This window comes from Gallinula chloropus, assembly GCF_964237585.1.
Source record: "Gallinula chloropus genome assembly, chromosome: 10".
Taxonomy (NCBI): Eukaryota; Metazoa; Chordata; class Aves; order Gruiformes; family Rallidae; genus Gallinula; species Gallinula chloropus.
The window spans coordinates 5987872-6009893 of record NC_140095.1 but is presented as its reverse complement, the minus strand read 5'-3'; the positions used below and the strand labels follow the sequence as shown (position 1 = coordinate 6009893).

Sequence of the window (22022 nt, the reverse complement as noted above, 5' to 3'; positions counted from 1 at the left end):
CACCAGAGCAGAGGTGATGGCAAGACTACTCATTATGCTCCTCAGCAAGTCCATTTGGCTCAGTCATCTGGGAGATGAGTCTTCACATAAAAATGGATGGTTTCAGCCAGAAGGAGCAAGTCAAGCTCCATTTCCTTGAGCAGAAGGCACACAGCTCCACAGTAGTTAAACACAGACTTCCCGAGATGATTAGCACCCATCCAAACCCTTAGCACACATCTAGATGCCCTAAAATTTCAAAGAATCTGAATTTCATTTCTGCCCAAATGGTCTACGCTAGGCATTCAGAAATTAACCCTCTGAAAGACACCAGCAATACCTCTATTCCTCTAACAAAAAAAAAAAGTCACACAGCACACTAGAGGACATCCATGTAGCCATGGAGAAAAAGAGAGATTTTTATTCTGTCCTTATCAAGAGGAAAAAAACCTAATTTAAGTATCTGCTCCCGAAGTTCAAACACAGTCTCAGCAAGAGAAGTGTCACAGCCAAGCTGTAATGGTACTTGGATTTCTTCTGGGATGTAGCAGTTCCCATTTTTCAGCACACATTCACAGCCATAGTAGTAAGCACTGATTCTGTTTTTGCACTACAAGGGTTGCTTTATCTGTACTGTGACACTTTCCTGGGATGTGCTTCAGAATGAAATGCACCCAAAAAGTGTTTTAAAAAAGGTTCAGTTTCTAGGCAATGCAGTTTCTTAGCCTGAATCAGCATGATTCTGTACAAGGATACGTGCTAGTGCAGGGGAGGGAGGGAAGGAGAACTGTGTCACATCCACAGCACAAAGACATCAGCAACTGAGCCAGGCTAATGGTTTGTCTCTCCCATAAAAAGCATCATTCCCACTTTCCACACTAGGCACCCTTCCCTTGCTCCTCTCCCCAGCACAGCAGCCCTGCTCTTGCCATCACACCCCCAAGTCCTCCCACAGCCTGCTTCCACTCGGGAACACAACACAGGAGCACCCAGACTTTTCTGCCGAGTGAGTTTCCAGTTGGGTTAGCAGGACTGGGCAGTTGATAGCACGCCAGCGACAGGGAAGTGTCAGGAACAGAAGCAGCACTGGGGAAAACCACAGCCCCCCCTTGTTGGTTGTGATGAGCTGTCTGGCTGCTCACCAGATTTCTGGGCACCAAACTTGTAGATGAGCTTCATCTGCCACAGAATCATAATTAAAACCGGTCCTCTGGAATGGCCCATCTTTTCCAGCTGCCAGACTCTGCCCTGCTACTGCCTTCGGACTCTATTCCTTTATAAATTAAGTGCACAGAAACTGACTGCTTTAGAATTGGGTCTCTTAGATTTATGCACATCTTTAAATTACACCAGCCCTGCAGCGGGACCAGCGGCCACCCTGACAGCCACTGCTGTCAGGAAGGGATCTCCTGAAGCCAGGACCAGGAGTGTTTGTGGGAGCGCCGTGCAGCCGCAGTGCTCGCTGTCAGCCCAGCCAGGCAGCACAGCCGGCGCAGGAATGTGCTCGCTGACTGCACCTTTTCATCTCGATAAGGATTTTCAAGGTCATGTTCACTTCCCTCCCAGCTCCTCCCCAGCTCCAGTGAAATCCCAAGCACGCAGCCCTGGGCCCTGGTGCATGTTCCACCCTCGGCATCTCCCGGACACCGGCACAACCTGTTGCATTCCTTAGTGGCAGTAAACCCCAGCCTTCCTACTTGCTTGCAGCCAGCTCCCTGGGTTAGTAACACCTCTGTCCCATGAGAAAGACAGCACAGCACCATGGCAGCAGCTGCTTTACCCCAGCAGTTCCTGCATTGCAGGGTTCAGGTAACTGCAGTGAAGGTTGTTTCCTCCAGGAGTGGTATTTCTGAATTAAATATTTTATGTAGAACAGGTTGCAACCTGGGCCAAAATGTAAGCAAACTCACAGACCAAGAGAAAAGCTGTGGTCGTAACTCATGCTGTGCATACTAAAGCTACAGGCTCCCAGTGAGGCACTGCATGGAGGCTGCCTTTGGGACAGCCCCGTCACCCTGTCCCTACACCCACAGAGCAGCCAGCCAAACTAGCCCAGCATCGGCAGCCAAGGGGAAGAGCTGCCTGCCAGCCCAGGGCTTGGAGGAAAGGCAGAGGTGACAGTGCCAGGCCTGGGAAGCCCCTCTCCTCCAGGCATAGGGGATGCAGCCCCCTCTCCTCCACCCAGCAGTCGTGAAGCTTAAGGACCCGCAGACACCCCTCACACCACATAAGAATTCCAGATAACTACTGAAGAAGCGTACACGCTGCCTGCTTACAAAGCCAGCTAATTATACAATCTGTTAAGCATGTATGCGCGCACAACAGTGCTTTGAGCCATTAGAGGACGGGATTTATACTTCACTGCACGCATCTTGCTCTTTGTGAGTGCGTGCCTGGATACAGCCAAAGTGAACACAAGTATCTGGAATGTCTGCAGCTCGCCGGCCAGCGCATCTGAATACAAAGCTGGGCCCTGCGAGAGTGACTGGCTGTGCATGACCCTCAGTTGCTTCCCCAGTGATGTTTAAAATCCTTATTCCCTCTTCTCCCCCTCTGAGCATCTGAACGCAGAGTACAGCACAGCATTTAAGCCATACTCCTAAGATGCAGGAGTGATGTCAGCGAGGAGAAAGCATCCGTGCAGGTGACGGGTTGCGAAGACAAAGAGCTCGACATGGGAGCCAGCAGCAATGCCTGCCACAGCGCGGCTGCCCGGGCTTCATCCCGGCAGAAGGCCTCGGCTCTGGGGCAGCGGGGACCTCCGTTCCCATGGCAGCAGCCACTCCTCCCAGCCAAGCCCAGGCCAGATGGAGATCCCTGCCCTAGGTGTCTGCCAGGCAGATAATGCTGCCCATGGCACAGAGTCACCGTCTCTTCCCTTCTGTCCCTGCGGCTTCACCTCCTAGCACCCCGGGGGGAGTTGGGCCCCAGCATGAACGCTCCGTGGGGGAGTGGCCCAGGCCAGGCCCCCACAGCCGCAGGGCCGCAGCTCGGACCAGGGCTCCCTCACACACTCCCTGAGCTGTGCTGTGCCACAGGGTGCTGCAGGCAGCAGCAGCTGCTGAGGCTAATGACAAGTGGGCATGGCACAGCAGCACCAGCTGCACACGTCTGTCTACCTGTGCGCAGCACTCAGCTGGCTGCCTCTGTCCCTGTGCTCACCAACAAAGCATCTGGGGGCTTCTTATGTCAAAACTGAGAGCAATAGCCATGGTTTTAATGCATTACATGGCGTTGCCAGCATTTCTTACTCCTAAATGAACTACTATTGCTAAGGATTGAACTTCAGCTTCACAGATCTCCACATATCCAACATTATCTACAGGTGAGCTCTACTCCTCCTACTTCATGCTCATAGCATGGCTCCATCCTACAGAAAGCCTTATCCTAAGGAATCATATACCTTATGCTATACTTTCAAAAGGGATCTACTCAGCACCAGGAGAGATGGCTCAGTAGATAGCCCTACACTCTTCACACAAAATAAATCCTCTTTGTAGACCAACCCAGCAAATAAGTCCCAGGATCTTCAGGTGCTTTAAGGCACAAGAGACTTCCGAGACTTCCCTGTGGGGCACAAAATGCCCATGGACATCAGCCAGAGCACACCCTGCCTTTCCAAGAGGAAGAGGACAAAAGGCAGCATTATTTTTCCAAAAAGCCATGTTTAAGAGCCAAGTTAATCAGCAACTCAGCTGCTATGTTCAACTCTCATGTACATCCACCTGCTCACACAAGAAGGTGGCAATGACTCTAATTAAATCACCACCACTGGATTTCCAACCTAACACCTCCGCACAGGTGAAATTGCAGAACAGGCTGTCCCTCCATGCATTCAGCTTGTTCTCATCCCCAGTCACCTTAAACTGTATCATTCCCTGAAATTTAGGGAGCAAGGGTTCTGAAAAACCACTTCCTTGACAGTCAGCCTTCTCTAGGCACAGTCCAAATTCTATACAGCTGACCTTGTCAGAAAGGCATCCTTGTCCAGCTTACCCCACTCATGTTTTCTCTTCTTCCACCCATCCAAAAAAAGTGGTTATGTTTTTCCGGACTAATTTGTTCCAAGATCTCTCAGTAACATTTTTTCTTCACAACCATCATTTTGTGTGGCCTTTATAGCTGACAAAGGATTAAGTTGCAGTTGAGAAAAACCTCATTTTAAGTCTTACTCAGTGAAAATCAGTATTTGTAGCAAGGTATTTCAAGTACAACTCAAGCAGCCAGGAAGGTGGGAAGTGTTAGAAACCAAACTTCTGTGGTTACACCCCCAGAAGAGAGCTCAGGACACACCAAGGAGCACAGCCTTAGCCGTAGCTTGTTTATAACTTACTGAAGCTGTTAGAATACAACCACGACTGTTGCTCAAGGCAACTACCTAAAATATCTCAGCCGTTCATTCCCACCCTTCTTTTTAAGCCAAAGCTGTGTTTAATAGATCTGACATGGTGCCTTATAGCACTGTGCATCTGGTGTTAAGCAAGCCATCGCAAGAGCTCACAGGTTTGAAATTTGCTGCATAGCTGAGTACTACTTCACCATCAGCACCAGAATGAGCTGCAACTCCCATGCCAGTAATTCCTTCAGCATACAGTTTCACTGTATTATCCATTTTGTTCATTTCTACCCAAAACCTAATCTACACCATCAGCGCAGAATTCCCACCGCGTATATTAACTTGCTCCTATCAGTTCAGCTAAATAATCGTTATCCATAGTTCAGCTTATCTGCAAAGGCCAAGCTATAGTTTTCTGGCAAACAAAATACTCCTGATGCCCTTGCCTAGTATCCTGAAGTTAACCTACAGAGTGATCCAGAGGACCAACTTGTTATCAAGTTCCAAAATCAGTGATGAAACAGCAGAACTATTAAAAACACAGACCATACTGGCAGAGGTCTTTGAATAGAGGACATTATTAATGGAAAGGAGGTGTGTTCAATGTCTTTCTAATAACTGCCAAATCAATGGCATAAACAGATGCTGCTTCTGTTCCAGAGCAGAGAAGTCAAAAGACAGTGATACTGCAGAAACTGCAGTGCTTGGGATGAACCGAGTGTGACATTGAAATCCTCTAACAGCATTTCAGAGAAAAATGTTGAATGTTTTGCCAGGCTCTTGAGCAACAACGTGCTGAGCAAGGCCAACACGCAGGTAAAGTGGTGCCTTCCGTTTTCCATGCAGAAGATACCAGGAGGGCACCCAGAAAGCAGCACACGTTTTCTTCGGTGTCACCTTCACAGTGTCGCAGCAGATGGAATTACAGCCCCCAGCGCAGCACTGGGAAAGCATCAATCTGATATTTAAGCTGTCTGCTTTGAAAGACAAACTGCAAGTGACACGGCTGCCTCACCGAACCCACGGTGCCAGGAGAGTGCGGCACGGCTGCACCCACCGCAGCTCAGGAGCACGCTGTGACTGCCAGGGGAACCACGTCTGCAGGAGGGAGACTCCAGCCCAGCAGATTACTGCTGCCAAAGACAGTCCATGGGCATTTCAACTTACAGCACCAGGAGAGACTGTACTAGAGCAGGTTAAAGAAATAACCAAATTCACATATCATCCAGCCTCTACCTGAGCTGTGCTCATTTAAAAAGCCAGGTTTGTTAATTAATCCATCCTATTTCTCCTCATTAACATATAACCCGAAGTACTGCCACAAAGCCAGCTCACATAGCCTCACAGCAGTCAGAAACATTATGCCTCACACATCAGCCATTCCCCTGCCTGCACCCAAACTCCTTGGCTTTAGACAGTGGACGCTTTGCCCATCTAGGAGTCACCTACTCAGCATTCGGTCTGAGGACTGAGTTTGTTGACCCCAATTTTGTCCTTTCTACAGAACTAAGCCAATATCCTCCGAGTACCCAGCGCTGCATTTTCATCCCTTTACTAGCCACCAGCTCAGACGCGCTGATGCTCTGACATGGCAGAGGATAACAAATTCTCAGTGCTCATTGTAAAAGCAACAACTTTTCACAGTTACCTGGAAACGTTCTTTCAAATCAACTGAAGTAGAGCTTTGTACAGCAGAGCCCCCAAGCACCAAAGGGACATCACCTCTGCTACATGCCTCCCTCATCACAGCCCAAGACAGCAATGGGGAAATCTAGGGCTCTTCTCTGACCACCGAGGAGCAGAACCTACCTGTGACTGAATGAGAAAAACAAGTAAACAGGACTAAAAGGCCAATTTGTTACACCTGTGCCAGCCAGAAAAATACATGTATAGTCCTTGGTGAATTGAGTGCATTGCCCTGTTTTCTTGTTCAGTTGAATCAAAGCATCCCAGAAGCAGGCTGTTACAAAACAGGAACAGGAAAGCTAAATCAGACAACACAAGTTTTCAAAGAGGGAGACTAACCTCAGTGGTGAGGAAAGAGCAGGAGAACATTGCTGGCTTTTCCCACCCAGCATGGATGTAGTTTATATTCTCCTCAAGGCAAACCCGATGCCCAAAGGAGAAAGAGCTCACAAAGCTACAAAAAGGAGGAAAATAAGCTGTCGCAAATGTCAGGGGAGAGAGTGGTAAACAACACTGATGGTCAGCTACAAGAACCAACCACAGCTTCCCCCAAGGGCAAACTTTGGTTGATGTAACTGAACATGCTCAGGTCCAGTTCTTAAGAACCAAACAAATCTTTAATAAAAAAACCCCAAGTGGTTCTTCAGTAAGTGCCCAGAGCACTGCAGAAACACCTGCCATCACAACCAACACCAGGCTGCAGCACAAGCAAACCGGCTGGTGAGTCTGCAGAGGACACATGCCTGATACTTGCAGTGCCAAAGGGACCTGAGGAAGGCAAGAGCAGGCAGGGAGCATGTAGCACAATGGCAGGACAAGGCCCAACCTCATCTTATTGTGCTACTATCAAAGGCATACACTGAACTCTTTCTCCCATCAGGATGCCTGTCAGTTGCTGTCCCATTTGCATTTTGTCCATCCTTTAGTCCAGTGGCTGAAGGGCAAAATAAACCATCACCCCACCCGACCCAGAAACTCCACACTGTCACAGAGTGCTCACCTGCCCTAAAAGCCCAAGCTGCAAGAAACTGTTACTCTACAGCAGTAATCTTCCCTATTTGTGATGTTGAAAGGCATATGTTTTGTCTAAACACTTTAAAGCTCAGAAAATCAAAAGCATCAGCAGCAGTACATTGATGTTAATTTTTTCAGTGCTCCATGAGGGACTTAGGCTACGTCCTTTAAAGGTGATTCACTCTGCTTGTACAAAGGCCACTTCTTTCAGATACTGGCACACCAAACTCTATCAGTCATCTGCCTTCTTCCTTACAGACAGGATATGAAAGTTTAGACAAATGTATTTGACATTAAAATCAGCTGAGAAAAAACATCCTAACAAGTTTCCAAGTCTATTTGCTTTCCATCACATGATAAGCTTTGCAGCATTTCTTGCGAGTCTTTGCTTCATGTGTTTTGTTCAAGACCTACCGATTATCCTAATAAAATAATACCCAAAGCACACCAAAAATCTTTTAATAGAGTGAAAATTAGACTATCAGATCTATTACACCACCCAGCCTTTCCCCTCCAGCGGAGAAGCATTAGAGCCTTTGGACATCTCATTTCAACAGGAAGGTTATTTAGTTCTTGAGTTTGGAGTAAAGTATTTAATCGCTAAAGGATTTACAAATTACACATGAATATGCATGTAGCACTTCTCACCATGACATAAATCCTATTGTATATTTATGAATGGATTGCTTTGCCTCCAGCTTCTACATGTATATAAACACTGGTTTTAATCTCCAATTCCTTCCTCCCTCCCTCTTTTGTAAAGAGTTGCTTAAACAAATTTGCATTTTTGGAATCTATTATCTCCAGTGCATTTCTTGCCTTTTTTTTTTTTTAAAGCTCAATAGAACCTCCTTCTTCCATCAGGCAAAATGCCTACTTTGGGAAGGGTTTTAGAGATACTGTACGCATGGCCATAGGAGAGCTAAGCAGCAGTGCTGTGCAGCTTGTCAGAGGCAACGGTCACTGAAAAGAGAAGTGCTCTGTGCATCAGAGCCAGGAACAAAGGCATGAAGTGACAGGTCAGCAGCTTGCCTTCCAGTGCTAGGGGGAATAAACCCTCCGTAAGCATCTCAGGAGCAGCATAAATAATAAAACCTCATACTGTAAAATCCTTAATTCGCCCTGACATAACTCCATGATTCCCTACACCTTCCATCGGGGCTGGTCATCAGGCAGCCGGATCAAAGCAGCGTTTCAGCCTGCCTTCACCAGTGTATTTGGTCAGAGGTGCTTCAGAAGGCTGCTGCCATACATCTGCCCAACTACTCCAGGCAAATCATTCAAACTAATGTCTGCAAAGGTCATTGTTGAAGTTATTTCATTAAGGTTATTTCTTTGCAAATCTATTCTGTAATAGATCTGATTGCAAAGAAACACGTAACCAACTTGTGGCACTCCACAAGAAGCAAGTGCCACAAGCAGATTTCCAAGCAGGCTGATTACAGGTGTGAATTACCACCTGGACTGTTCTCATCGTTGTTGCTACACACCAAAACCCTATACACAGAGGAGTTAACTGCTCTGGCAGTAGCTAGGAGACAGATGGGACACAATCTGATGCCAGACCAAGTCATCCTGCCCCCAAATAGTCACTGCCTGTTCACACCTTAACACCGGCAGCAAGTTATGTCTGCCTCCAATGAACATGGGATCTCTTTCCCATGGGAAAGCAGAACCACCACGGCACCTGACTCAAAACCCACAGTGACCACACTGAAAAGGACCACCAGCCCATCTCAGCTACTGAAGATGAAACACAACTTGTCAGAGCGACCATCTAAAACTGCAGGAGCCTGTCTCTGGGAAGTAGAAAAGAAACCAGGAAGCACTATGGGGTATTAGCGACAGACTACTGCACAAATAGAGAATAAAGATGAGAAAATTCAACAGAGAACATTTGCTCTAGGGATAACAGTGGCATTTACAAAGGATATGTGAAAACAAGCCTGAGTGGAGGACTCGGCAAGACCAGTTCAGCGGCAAATTTGTCCTTGCAAACTTGCAACCCTTCTGCAAATGACCCACGCCAGGTTCCTCAGCCCCATGCTCCCCCTTTCCACCCACACATTCTTCTCCTAAAAAGAAATCTTAAAAAGGAAGTGAGCAGTAGTGTCCAAGGAGTACAAGAGATTAGGCAAGCCAACAACGTGTGCATTAAGAAAGTGTTTACATTCAGGTTATGCTTCCCTTACCATCAAGCAAAGACCATGATGGCAGGTATCTTCTAAACCAGACTGCTGGTGAGCCAGTTGCATGGGAGGCTAGTGATGCCATGCAACAGCCTATGAGTAATTAACAGATGACATTTGATAACGTATCTACCTTTATTCGGAATTATGGGCCAAATCAACTGAAAGAGGTATCACATTGATCTCTGATAGACTGGATTTAAGTTAAGTCTGGAATTGAAATTAAAAAAAACAAACAGAAATGTAGGAAGTCTAAGGTACCTTGCCAAACCTTGGGGCACAGAAAGCCATGGGACATGGTACCAGCCATGACATTTCACCTTCCTGCATATAGGAGTTAAAAGATGACAGAATAACGCTCGCTGAGGATTGTTAGGAGATCTCTTTACCAGACAAATCTGCATGTAGCTAGACTATTGGAAAACTTATTTTCTGAGAATTAGCTGTTAAATAGCCTAGAGCCTTTTATGTCTGTGTCCACATCAGAATTAAATAGTCAGTGTCCCATCAAGGCAACAGATAGTGTTTGATGCTTAGATCTTGTGGTGTGACATTGCGGGGACATAAGAAAAGACAAACTGCAGGTCTGGCTGACTGCCTACATGGAGGGAGAGGTAACTTCAAGGAATTGAAGAAAAAAATCTAAACAAATGGGTGAACTGACAACTGGGGAGAGATCAGATGAACCTCAGCGTTTAACCTCCTTACCCTCTGCAGGGTTAACACACCACTGATCAAATACACCCAAGCATCACCACATACATGCTCAAAAAAACCTGTTCAAAGTGCTGACTTAAGTTCAAGTTTAATCATGCCAAAATCTGCAATACAAAAACTATATTATTGTTAAGGATTATTTTAAGACAATTTAATACGAAAAGCTCATCTGCAATGCTATATACAGTACAGGTCATCCTAATTTGGATAAGCCTTATAATTTCATCTTAAAAATGCTTCCTTTTCATGCCAAGTTCTTCCCTGAGAAGTTTCCATCTCCATTTTACAGGAATTCATTCAGAGCAAGAGCTGGCAATGAAGCCACATCATGAGCATCACTTCACTGGTCATGGGGGGCACTGGAACATCCTACAAAGACCACAGAGGCTGCCGTGGCAGCAGAGACATTCCAAATAAAACAGGTCTCAGGCTAGATGAGCCACTCCCTTTCCATCAAAACAAGCAAGCTCTAAGTAGCAGCCAGAAGATGGTACCAAAGTCAAACCAGGTGCTGAGGAACAGAAGCAGCACTATTCTGAACAAAGGTCAGGTCTGAACAGTGAAAGCCTGTCTAAAGAACACCGCAGCAATCTAACAGCTGGCAAACTGGAGCAGCATCACTAATTGAGTGTGGACCTTACCCTGCGTGCCTTGCTGCAGCAGCACTGTCACATCTCCCAGATCAGTGACACATGGTGCAGGAGCACAGCACACACACTGCCTCAGAAACCCCAGTAACCCCTCAAGGGCCCACTGGAGCAGGCTGGAGACAGGCTGAGCGTTTCCCTCAGGGAAAGCAGCACCAGGGTGAGCAGAGGCTTCAGCTTCATAGAACCACAACACATGCAGGTGCATTCCCACAGTGCAGGCAGCAAGGAGCCCTTCACCCCACTGCCCGTGTCCTGCCAGCCCAGGACAGGAGCTGCCCCTTCCCCACTCCCACCCACACCTCCTCCCCTGCACTTCAGCAGCTGCCGAGCAAGCTGATCCAACCAACGGAGCATGACAATCTCCACCTCCCAAAGGCTTCTCTGTAGCCTGAATCAGCACCACCCAAGCCAGGCCACCAACCTGTGTCACTTCAAAGGAAGCAGACTGTACAATTTGCAGAGCTGCATTACACGTGACAGCCAAATACTTTCCATTACCATCCCCACCCAAATTCCCCTTGTCTTTAAGCTCCTTATCCACATTACCTCATACTCAATCTTTCAACCCATTCATCTACATGAACTTCAAGTGTCCAGGCTCAACCTGCCAGTGAGTCAACTCCCCCGTTCCCTCAGGGGTTAGCTGCCACGCTCCAAGAGATCACTGCTGCCAGCCCTTGCTGCCAGCCTGCTCAAGCCCCTCAAAGACATCCACAGGACTGGTGTGCTGGATGGCCTGGAGGCTGCATGGCCAAGGGGACAGCCTGTGCAGCAGGGCCACCAGCATGTTGTCAAGCAGCTGCAGTGTCAGCAAAGCCATCGCAGCACAGCTCTGTGGAGCAGTTCTAAGGTCACCTATCTTTTCCTGTGCTGTTCAGAAAGATTATTCTATCCACTGCCATTCCTCTGCAGGCCATCCTCCCTGCAGTAGGGTGTGAAGGATGAAATAGCTGAGAGCCCTCTCCTTCGCAGGGGACCACCCTGATTCTGAGTAAAACGCCATTAAGGCAGTTGTAAGTCACATATGAGAGATTCACAAGTTGTTCATAGACATGTAAGCAATAGTTTCACTTACATTTTAGTTCAAAATAGTTATGTGACCACCTAACATCTCAACTCTGCATAGAGTATATATGAATGACTGCTTCTTGCAAATCAATACTGTTTATTGCGTGCTTTAAATCAATAAAGCTTTCCTCCACAGAGTAAATTCTTCTAAAACAGTGATTAAGCATTTGAGGAGAACTAAATAGTTTCACTGAACAATGCCATTAGTCCTGAAACATCAGCTCGGCATCCCAGCCAGAAAGCACTTTGTCAGAAGTAATTAATCCCCACAGAACCCCTATAAGATTGAGAAAGCAATTCATCTGCTTTTTAAATGTGTTGGGTATTTATGTTGCAGAACATCGTGGCTGGGGTGGAAGCCGTTGAGCACCAGCATAAACAGAGAACAAACCAAGCCAGCAGAACCCATCCAAAAGCATGAAAAACCAGAGGACAATGACAGCTGTAGGATTTGGCTTCTTTGCCTCTTCCCGTTACACACCAAACCTCCTGTGACTATCCAGAGACTCTTCCAGATGTCATTTGACTGGATGAGTGGCAGTGAAAAGCAGTTATTATTCTACTGGGAGCAGTTTTGTCTGTTGTTTGTTCAGCCAATTATCTATGCACGTAGCTTAAAAGGGAGGGGGGAGTAGTAACCTTAGGCTCTGTGAACAAGAACTCCACGTTGTATTTGAGCAGTTAAAGCTAACTCTTCATTACCACAAGCAAAGCATGCAACCTTACTAAACAGGTCTCGTGAATGGCAACCAGCCAGCACAAGAGGTATTTCTCTCCAAGCAAGGGATCAATCTACATACCTCTCATACAGGTACATTGTAGCACTACCGCACATATGTCACCTGATTTCTGTCACCCCACTCCGCTCATTACTTCTGCAGTTAACACTTGCTGTGACAGGGGGACACGTGAGGCAGCCAGGTCCAGGCAGCTGGGAGCACACCAGCAAGGTTTCCCCAAGCTGGCTGGGAGATCTCCCCCCAACACACACCACTTTGGGAAAAACTCAAGCTTCTCCCATACTCAACACAACCAAGTGTCCAGTCAAGCCCAGGACATTTCAGTGCTGGCAGACAGCAAGCTCAGCAGCCTGTGTGACACAGGCAGGAACGTGCCGCGGGGCAGTGACGCTCCTCGGCATGCTGAGCAGAGGGCAAGGCTGCCCCAGCAGCGTGCAGTCACCTTCAGGAGCACAGAGGATGGATCAATCATTTACTAATAGATTCCTCCAGTAACCGAGATAAGAGCCTGGCCTGAAAAGGCAGCGTGGCAGGTCAGTGACAGGACCACCCTCGGCCACCCAGCACACATCACTTCTTTATGCACACGTTATTTCATTAAGAGTTTTTTGGACAAGTCCTCCCATGTCTTCCAATTAATTTTCTGGCACAAGCTAGAGGAATTTACATGTGATTCAGACGCAGAAGAGCTTGCTGCAAACTCATCTCCAGTAACTCTACTAGCTGTGAAGACACCACTGTGAATGACACCTTCAGGAGATGCTCTGCCCCCCCACTGGGTTCCTCTGGGCTCCAGCTAGCAAAAATCCACTCTCCCTGTAAAACTCTGTCAGAAATCATGGGGCAAAGCCAAGCACCTCCAGCTCAGGGAACACCTCGGATGGGCTGGCAGAGCACCTGACCAGGACAAGTGCCTGGGAACGGTTTCACAAGAGCACCTGCATTCCCGGGCTGTCCCCAGAGCCAGCTCCACGCCCACACCTCCTAGACTGCCACTCAGCCCCAGCTCTGCCAGCGCAAGATTCTGCACAAGCGTACACAGACTGATCAACTCTTCACGTAAAATCACCCTGGACAGTAAAGTAACATTCCCCAGTCAGACCAGTATCCAGACCTTGCCCCTGCAGTACCTCAGAACTTCCTCCAGCAGCAGCTGTTTGAGATGCCCCAGCAGCACCTGCCCCAGGTGAAGCAGCCACCTCTCGCCTGCCATACCCACATCTTCTGGGGCTTACCAGCCAGTTTTCTGCCATTCCACCCAATGAAGATCAAGATAACTACTTCAAGTTGAAAATGACCTACATAGGGCCGAAATCCTTGATCCCCTTGCCAGGTAAGGTCCCAGTCCATGGCAGTGTCACTGTCTCCACAAGCCATCAGGCTGTGAAGCAAAATTACAGCACTGATGTTGCGAGCAAGATGACCTTGCCAGAGCAGAAGATGAAGCTCAACCTACATATTTCTAAACAGCGTGACTTACAGAGATTTCTTCAAAAGCTATCTTGATCTTTTAACACTCAGAATTCCCCAAGATGCATTAAAAAGCTGAGCTGAACAAAGCTTCACATTTTTCATTTTTTGCCACGTTCCACAGGGAAGGGAGATAAAATAATGCTTTCAGTAGTCCTGAAGTCACTGCCAGCATCCTCTGCCACTGCACACACGTGCGTACCACCCCGCTAGCAGCAATGCCCTTGTTAAGAAGCATCATACCTGTTGTTCCCAGCCACCCATCCCAGTTCAAAATGAGTTTACACAGTGAAGCAGCACACTGGCTCTGAAGGTGGTCCCTGCAGTTCCAAAGAGATCAAAACATCCTACCACAAGGTTTGTCTGGGGAGTCCCAGGGAAAAAAAACAACCATCAAGAAACAGTAAAGTTTGATTTTTCAAAGCTCTGATTGATTTCAGCTCAATCCACTTCCAGTTACAGGTGGAGCCTGTGCTAATGCATCTTGGAAGATTCTTGATACTAAACACATTTTTTAAAAAAATCAAGCATTACAATAATCTTAGTTGCTGCCCTCGTCTCCCTATATATTAGTACCCTACACAAACCAATGAATTTTCATTTACTGTGGGGAAAAACCTGTAAGAACAGCACAGGTCCTACACATTAAGACACCTGTTCCCAGCGATGGTGGCACCTGGATGGCTACAAAGGTTCCATTTCTGTCACTTCTGTACTTGAAAATGGTTATCAACGGCTTCTACAGACACACACTGAACTGCCTGTTCTTTATAAAATAATTAGATATTTTGGGCATGTAAACATGAGAAAGCAGCAGATTCACATACATATGACAGGTGCTTGGCTAACTATCCGTAAAGAAAGGCAACAGCCAGCACCAAACCAGCAGCCTTCAGCCACACAACCTACACTGCTGCCACTGATGAAAGAAAAACCTAGAGAAACGGTCCATCTTTGAGATGTCTGCTCTCCTTACTCATACTGATTTTCATCTACAGAAAAGCACAGCTCCTTTTATTCACGCTGCTTTTCATTGCCCTCCCTTCTAGCTCTTTTGGAGAACTCCCACATCCAAGGTAGCTATATTTAGCTTATTCCAGTCATTACAGTCATGCTACAGGCAAACAAGCCAAGCTGTGGACAGTTACATGTGACATTTTAGCATGATTGCCCACATTGCTAAATCTTGAACTCAGGAAGTTTGGATAACAAGCATGCTGAGCAGTCTGGGGATGGAAAGCTTCAAGATTAGAGTAATGCAGAGGAGACAGAGCACTCTGCAGGCTTTCACACCGAGCCCAGAAGGCAGGCTAGAGGGGCACAGCTACAGGTGACAGTGCTCTGTATGACGTGCCCAGCTTTTCTTCAGGAAGATCCTCAGGCTCAGCAAACCTAAACTTTCCTCAGTGAACAGGTGGCTGTAACTATTTTAAAAACACAAGGTCTTTTGCACATGACAACACATACATTGGCACATATTGGCCCTGAGCCCCATCAAATCTCTTCCCTAATTCTCTTTACCAAAGCTCTGCTTTGTAGGTTCAAACTGGAAACACACCATATGGCACAGGGAAGGACTTCAGGGAGCAACTGAGGAATCTAAGTTTTCATTTAATAAACATCTTCTACCCTTTACGTCACTAAGAGCTTTCAAGAAATGAAGGGCCACCAACCAACGCACCACCGCCTCCCCAAACTGAAAACATCTGCTGCTGCTTAGCAGCCTCACCAAGTTTAAGCTAGAAGTGCTCCTCTTTCAATAGCTTTCACTCTCAACTGGAGTCCAGTGGTTGGTGTAAAATGAGAGGTGAAGTCAGCTCCATCTAAAATCACCCAAAAACCCTCCCTCCATCACCACACCAGTAGGAAGAGCATGAGAACAGAAATACTGGAGAGTGGGACAGGTTATTGGGCATCTCCCAAATTCTTGGTGCAATCAGGAAACTTCTGGGTTGAAAGGCAAGAATAAGAGAGGGGAAGAAAAAAAAAAACACACACATTTGCCAAGATACTTTGGGTGAATGCTGAGGTGCCCCTGAGCCCTGTGTGAAGAACCCAGGGACAGCACACCCACAGAAACCCAGACACCCGCCTCTCGCCCTCATGCCTGATGAAAGCAGGAGTCTCCTTGGGGCACTGCTGGAGCAACTCCCGAGCCACAGCGCGGGCTGGGAACGGCAGCAGGTGCTCCTCCTGCTTGTGACACCCTTCCTGTTCTATGTTGGTCAGCAGCACAGCAGCTCCCAGTGCAGATGCACCCTCTGGGTTACGAAAGCAGCTGGGACAAGTCTCTGGGATGTTGTACCAAATGGTACGTACTGGCATGTACCTGGGAGATGGCGCTTGCTTTTGAAGCTGGGAATGACAGATTTCTTCCCCTAGCTCAGCAAGGCTTGATCTCCCGTTATGCTGTATCCAAGCCCTGAATTAATCTCTTTTCAAACACATCTACAAAGACGTCAGCTATGTGAGCTTCCTGTTACACAAGGAAAATCAGGGCAGGGTTTGGGGGTTTCCCCCCGGTCACCAGGACTGCCTTACAGCTTCTTAACCTGAAAATCCTGCTTACAGGGTACTTTGATTCTTTTCCATTACACCATACCCCAGGTACAGCGACAGTTAAATCACAAAATTCTTCAGATTACTTCACCTTAGATGATTTCCCCAAAAACTGTAGCACCAGCCCAGCTTTTGATCTCACACAGCCCAAGGCCAGCTGCAGTCCCACCCCAGACCTGAGTCCCCAAGGGACCCCATATGCCCACAGCCCAGCCTGCTCCCCTGGCAGCCCATGCACCAGCCCCAGCCAGCACCACAGCCCTGACATCAACTGTCACCACAAAAACTATGGGCAAACCCATGCCCTGAAGCTAGATGCTATCCCTGCCCATGCTTATTTCCACTCAATTAAGCTAGAAAGAAAGATTCAGGGAAGGTCCTACCTTTAGCTCTGGATGTTGCTCCCCGAATAAACCAAATCAGACATTACAAAGGTACTGGCCAGCACCTGGGTTCAGAGCAAGCCCTAACACATACATCTTTCTTCACATCTCTCAGACCTGAAGTTTTACAGCCATTTTTCCTAATACCTAGCACCTTTTGCTGGCTAAAAGGCACCAAGTGCAAGCACAGCATGCTGAGCACTGTAGCAAATGCACAAACCAACCGCCTGGCCACAGCAGTTTTAGAGATGACTTGCAAAAGGCTAGGGTTACAAATATTTAAACTTAAAATACACTGGTAAAGTTCAATGATCAGTGCATAAATCCAAGTTCACTACCACAGGGAGTAGTTATCTCATGACTTGAGCTGATGAAAAATTCCCCATCAGCTGTTTTGCACAGACAGTGGTGCCTGGTTAAAAGAGAAACTCCTTTCCTGTATGACAGCGCAGGGTTTCAACTCCTGTGAGCACATGGTCCCCCAGGTGATGGGTAAGCATTTTGTCACACGGCTGCTCAGACTTGGACCAATAAACTCTTCAAAGCCTTGAGGATTTTCACCAGGGGGTGTGTCCAACACAGCTTTTCTTGGTAGCACTACTGGAAGATGACTCAGGCACAAAGCTCGTCTGGGCCATGTGTATTCAGGTGTATTTCTATGTGCACAACAAATGTGTCATGCGATAGGAGTTATCAGTATAGGTTTGGATATCCTCCTGTAACAGTGGTGAGTAGGCAATGTTTCTGCCACAGCTCTGAATGTATGTGTAGATAAGGCACCCACTTAGTCGTTTCTGTCACTTCTGAATCGCTAACCAAGGACAGATGAGAATTTGTTTAAGCTGCTATTAGGCCTATTAGATTCCTCACTTGTCTTCATCCTCTGAAACAGAATAAAGATGCCAGGAGAGCATTGCTAATTTAAGCTCGTATTGTACTGGCTTTTATGAAGGTGAGAAAACCCACCTCGGAACAACTGTGTTGTTACTAGCACTGCTCAACCACACCACCAGAACAGAAGCCCCAAAACAAGCCCCAAACCCTGTCTGGCAGCAGGTGACATTTGTGTCCGGGACACACCAGGATTATTCCTGGGATGCAGAATACTCCCTAAAACCCTGCACAATTGGACAGTCATTCACTTCCAAGCTTTACAAGAACACATCAAAGTAGCACTGGAGAGAAGGAAAAGTACTGACACCCCCACCAACAGCAGAAGCCCCATCAAACAACTGCCTGCCAGGGCAAGGAGCAGGAAGCAGAAAAAACTCAGAGGTTACACTAGCTGCCCCACAGCAAGGAAAGCACTGTCAGATGGGGGGAAACGCATCAAATTTACCAGCAACAAAACACAGATTCTGACTGTTGAAACTTCCAGCTTATCTAGAGGGATTTTTGAGTTGCTGTGTCCAGGAACTGCAGTTTAACAGACTTGAAATGTGAAATTTGGGAACTTCTGGTCTCATCAGCGATCCAGCAGTTGAGCCTCTCGCTGGCTTACAGTACCTGCCCCACCGGACCTGCCTCGGGCAGGGCACTGGAGCACGCCAGGACGGAGCGCTGCTCGGAAAGCCACCCGGGGTCTGGAACAGTAGGCTGCTCTCTGCGTTTCCTACTACTCGACCGAGCGACGCAGGGAAAGAGCCGCTCGGCACAAGCGGGGGCATGAGGAGGCTGCGGGGAAGCACAAGGCAGAGGGGGCGATCAAAACGCACCCTCAAGTTGGCGACCTCGGCAATCACCGCGCTCACCACAGCCGCGGAGCTGCCCGCGGGGGTGGGCCGACCCCCGACACCCCTCTGAGCCACCTCTGTCAGCCCCCCCCCCCCCCACTGAACCCCGCTGCTCGCGAGGGGTGAGCCGGGCGGGCGCGCCCCGGTGCCCAAGGCGGCTGCAGCAGCCTCACGCGCTACGGGCGGCGTGCGAGGCGCGTCCGCGAGATGCCCGAGGTCGGGGAGAGGACCAGGGGGCAGCGAATGCCCCCGGGCTGCCCCCACCCCGCGCAGCCAGCACGCACTCCGCGCTGCCGGAGCCGTGCGGAGCGGAACGGCCGTGCTGCCCGCGCCCTCCTCCCGCCGAACAAGCTGCAGCCGGCCGAGGGACGGCAACGGTCACTGACCGGGCAGCTCGGGAGCGAGGAGAGGACGCGCCGAGGAGCCGTGGCGGGCGGCTGGCACAGCTCCGACCGCGGGAGCCCCCCCGCCCCCCGGGACGCGGGGAAGAGGACCCCGGAGAGGCGCCCACCCCCCTCGGCGCCACCCACCTGTCGCGGGGATCGACCCAGCTGGTGGTGCGGCTGCCGTGGTCGATGTAGTACACCTTCCCGTCGTAGTCCCGCGCCTCCTCCCAGCCCTCGGGCAGCGGCAGCTCCTTCCGCGGCATCGTCCCCACCGCCGGCCGCGCTGCCCCATCCACCGCTCCGCTCCGCGCCGGGGCGGCGGCGGTGGCGGGGGCCGGCCCCGGGGCAGGGCCGGGCCGGGCCTCCCCTCCCGCGGGCAGCGAGGAGCTGTGCGGGGGCCACGCCGGCCCAGCCGCACAGGGAGGCGCCGCCGCCGGGCAGCCTCACATGCCGGCCCCGCGGCAGGGGCGGAGCGCGCAGCCGGCCGAGGAGGGCCGGGCGCCTCGGCCCGGCCCCGCAACGAGACAGTAGGCGGTCCGGGGAGAGCGCCGGGCGAGCCCACGGTCAGCCCTGCGGCACGGGAAGCCTCGGCCCGCCCGGCCCCTCACGCCTCCATTTCCTGCTCCGCGGCGTCCCGGCCAGTCCCGGGGCGGCCCCGCCCCCTGCCGGAGCCCCGCCCCCCGCAGCCGCCCGGGGCTGGAGGTGCCGGGTGCTCGAGGCTCCGCCCGCCACGCCCCGCTGCGCGCGAGAGCGCCCTCTGCCGGCGGGGCGAGGGCGCGCAGCGAGATCACGCGGGGGTGGGGCCAGGCCGGGGACTCGCTGTCGGGGCGCTTGGGGCCGGCGCGGCGGGGCGGCTGCCAGGCCAGCGGCGGGGCCCGGGCTCGGCTCGGCGCGGCCCCCTGAGGCGAAACACAAAAGGGGGAGGATGGGGGTGCGAAGGCGTCGGACGCAAACCCAGAGCAGGGTGTGTGCGGCGCCCAGTGAGGCACTCGGGGGTGTCGGGGTGTCTGCCAGCCAGGGGTGCCGGCACCCGCGCGGAACGACACGGACACGGACACGGACACACACACCCTCCCCCAAAACCCCACACGTACACCCCCCTCCCGGTCCCCCCACCCCCGATACGCGCTTCCCTGGCTTGGGCCCATCCCTCAGGTTGCCAGGAGTCCCGGGCCTGCGGGACACAGCCCTCCGGGCCACGGCTGCCCTACCGCCCGTGCGGGGTCCCTGCCGGTCCGGGCGCCCGGCAGTGTAGAGCCCCCGGCCCGGCTCCTCAGAGGAGCCGCCGCTGCCAGGCCGTGTTTGCCGGCGGTGAGTGAGCAGCCAAAGGAGCTGCCCAGGCAGGGGTGACAGCGGTGGCTTCCCCATCGATGCGGCCTCAGGAGAGAAAACTCTTGCCGCGGGGTGTGTCGACAGCCAGGAGAGCATCACCCGAAGGCAGGGCTACAGAAGCGAGCGTGGGCAGCTATTAGAAGGAAGCCCCGGGCAGGTGGCATGGGTGGGTGGCAGTGCCCCTTCCAGAGCAGCTGCCGCCACGGCCCTGCCACAGCCGGCCCCTGACTGTGGCTCTGTGGTAACCACAGCACAGCATGGAAGAAGGTAGTAGGACGTGCCCTCCCAGTCTGCTGTCCCCAGACTTGGGTAATACAGGCTCAAACTGCCCACGGCAGAAATGTCATGATGAAAGCTCGTGCAGTGGAATGCGACCAGACCATGAGCTAGTGCAGGTGACCTGCGATGAGGGGAGTTTTGCCTGAGGTAGCGTTTCCCCCGGGACGTGCCCACAGATGTCAAGGGGGGGGGGGGAAGCAAGAAGTTTGTGGAGCTCCAGCTACTGAGGCAGCAGAAGGGAGCGGGGATCCCTGGCAGGCACAGGGAAACTGGAGGATGAGAAGAGGGGAACCCCAAAGGGCTGGAGAAAGCAAAGCAAGCAAGACAATTGAAAATAACATCTCATTTTTGTGCCGGATTCTGAGGGTAAGATAACTTGTTTAAGGCTCTCTGACAACCCGCTGGGAGTGGGAACCGCAAATTCTCTGGAGGCCGAAGCAGAATGCAGTAGCAGTTGGCTGAAGAAGTGGTTGAGCAGGGAAGAAAATGAAGACAAGTAAAACCGAAAGTGAGGCATTTGGAAACCAGCCTGATTTAACCCCATGGTACCTGAAACCAGGCTTGGAGGGTGCCACTAACCCTGCTGCTTTTGTAATGGGGCCATACATATGGCTTTTCAATTGGCAGCAAAACAAGGGTCAGGGAATAAACGCTGCATGCGTTCCCGGCTCCGAATGGAGCCTGTGGTTTCTTTGGGGCCGCAGGCTGGGCGCACTGGGAGCAGTGTCGCTCCAGCGAGCAGACACTGGGACCGCCGGCAGCGCTGGGCTGACGCCAGCCGCGCGCAGTGGGTTTCTGCGGGACGCTGGGCTAGTCACTGTGGCCGTCATTTTCCCTTTACTGCTTTTAATCCCGTGGATAATGGTGCTTCTCTCTTTGTAGAACACTCAGCAGAGTACTTAAGACATTTAAAAGGGTGAACTGTAACAACAGAGAAAAAAATATGAATCACAAGTAACGTTCTTACTAAATAACCAAGTGAGAACAAAGTAATCTGTATGCCCATGTCCCTGTATTTGTGGCCTTATGCACAGATACTGCCCCAAACGCACGCTTTATGTTAAAGTGGTTCTTCAAATTCTCAGGTCATGCATAGGCCAGATGATAGAGAAAGGCTGTATGTACAGGAGCAGACCAAAGACCTTTTATTTACCAGATATCATCGACTATGTGAAGAAAGTAATTGTGTATTATTGTTTATTTTAAAGATAATTGCTTCTGAAATAATTACCTCAGGAAAATATTTGCAGGTAGTTCTGACTCAAGTCAAAAGTTCTTATTTTTCCACTCCTCTGGTTTTTTTTAACTTGGGGGAGGAAAAAACCCCAACCAAACCCCCTCATTGAACCATATGAATTTATGAATGTAATCAGGAATGTGTGTATGGTAACTTACTCCCTTTTACCACCTACACTCACAACAAAAGAATTCAGCCTTATCAGAGTCTGTTTGAACTGTAAAGCAATAAACAAACAGGTGATTGTTTTCTCATGAGCAAAGA

General features: G+C 50.1%; 1 protein-coding gene across 2 annotated transcripts in view; it reads right to left on the bottom strand.

The window, feature by feature from the left end:
* The window catches only part of WWC1 (WW and C2 domain containing 1), a gene marked incomplete at its 5' end in the record, with an annotated part of 69701 nt that extends 50528 nt beyond the window's left edge, over positions 1 to 19173 (bottom strand). For both annotated transcript variants that reach the window (XM_084268545.1, XM_084268546.1), the window contains one exon: positions 19055 to 19173. In XM_084268545.1, coding sequence (XP_084124671.1) covers positions 19055 to 19173 — 119 coding nt within the window. The remainder of the gene's footprint in view (positions 1 to 19054) is intronic.
* Positions 19174 to 22022: the final 2849 nt, after the last annotated feature.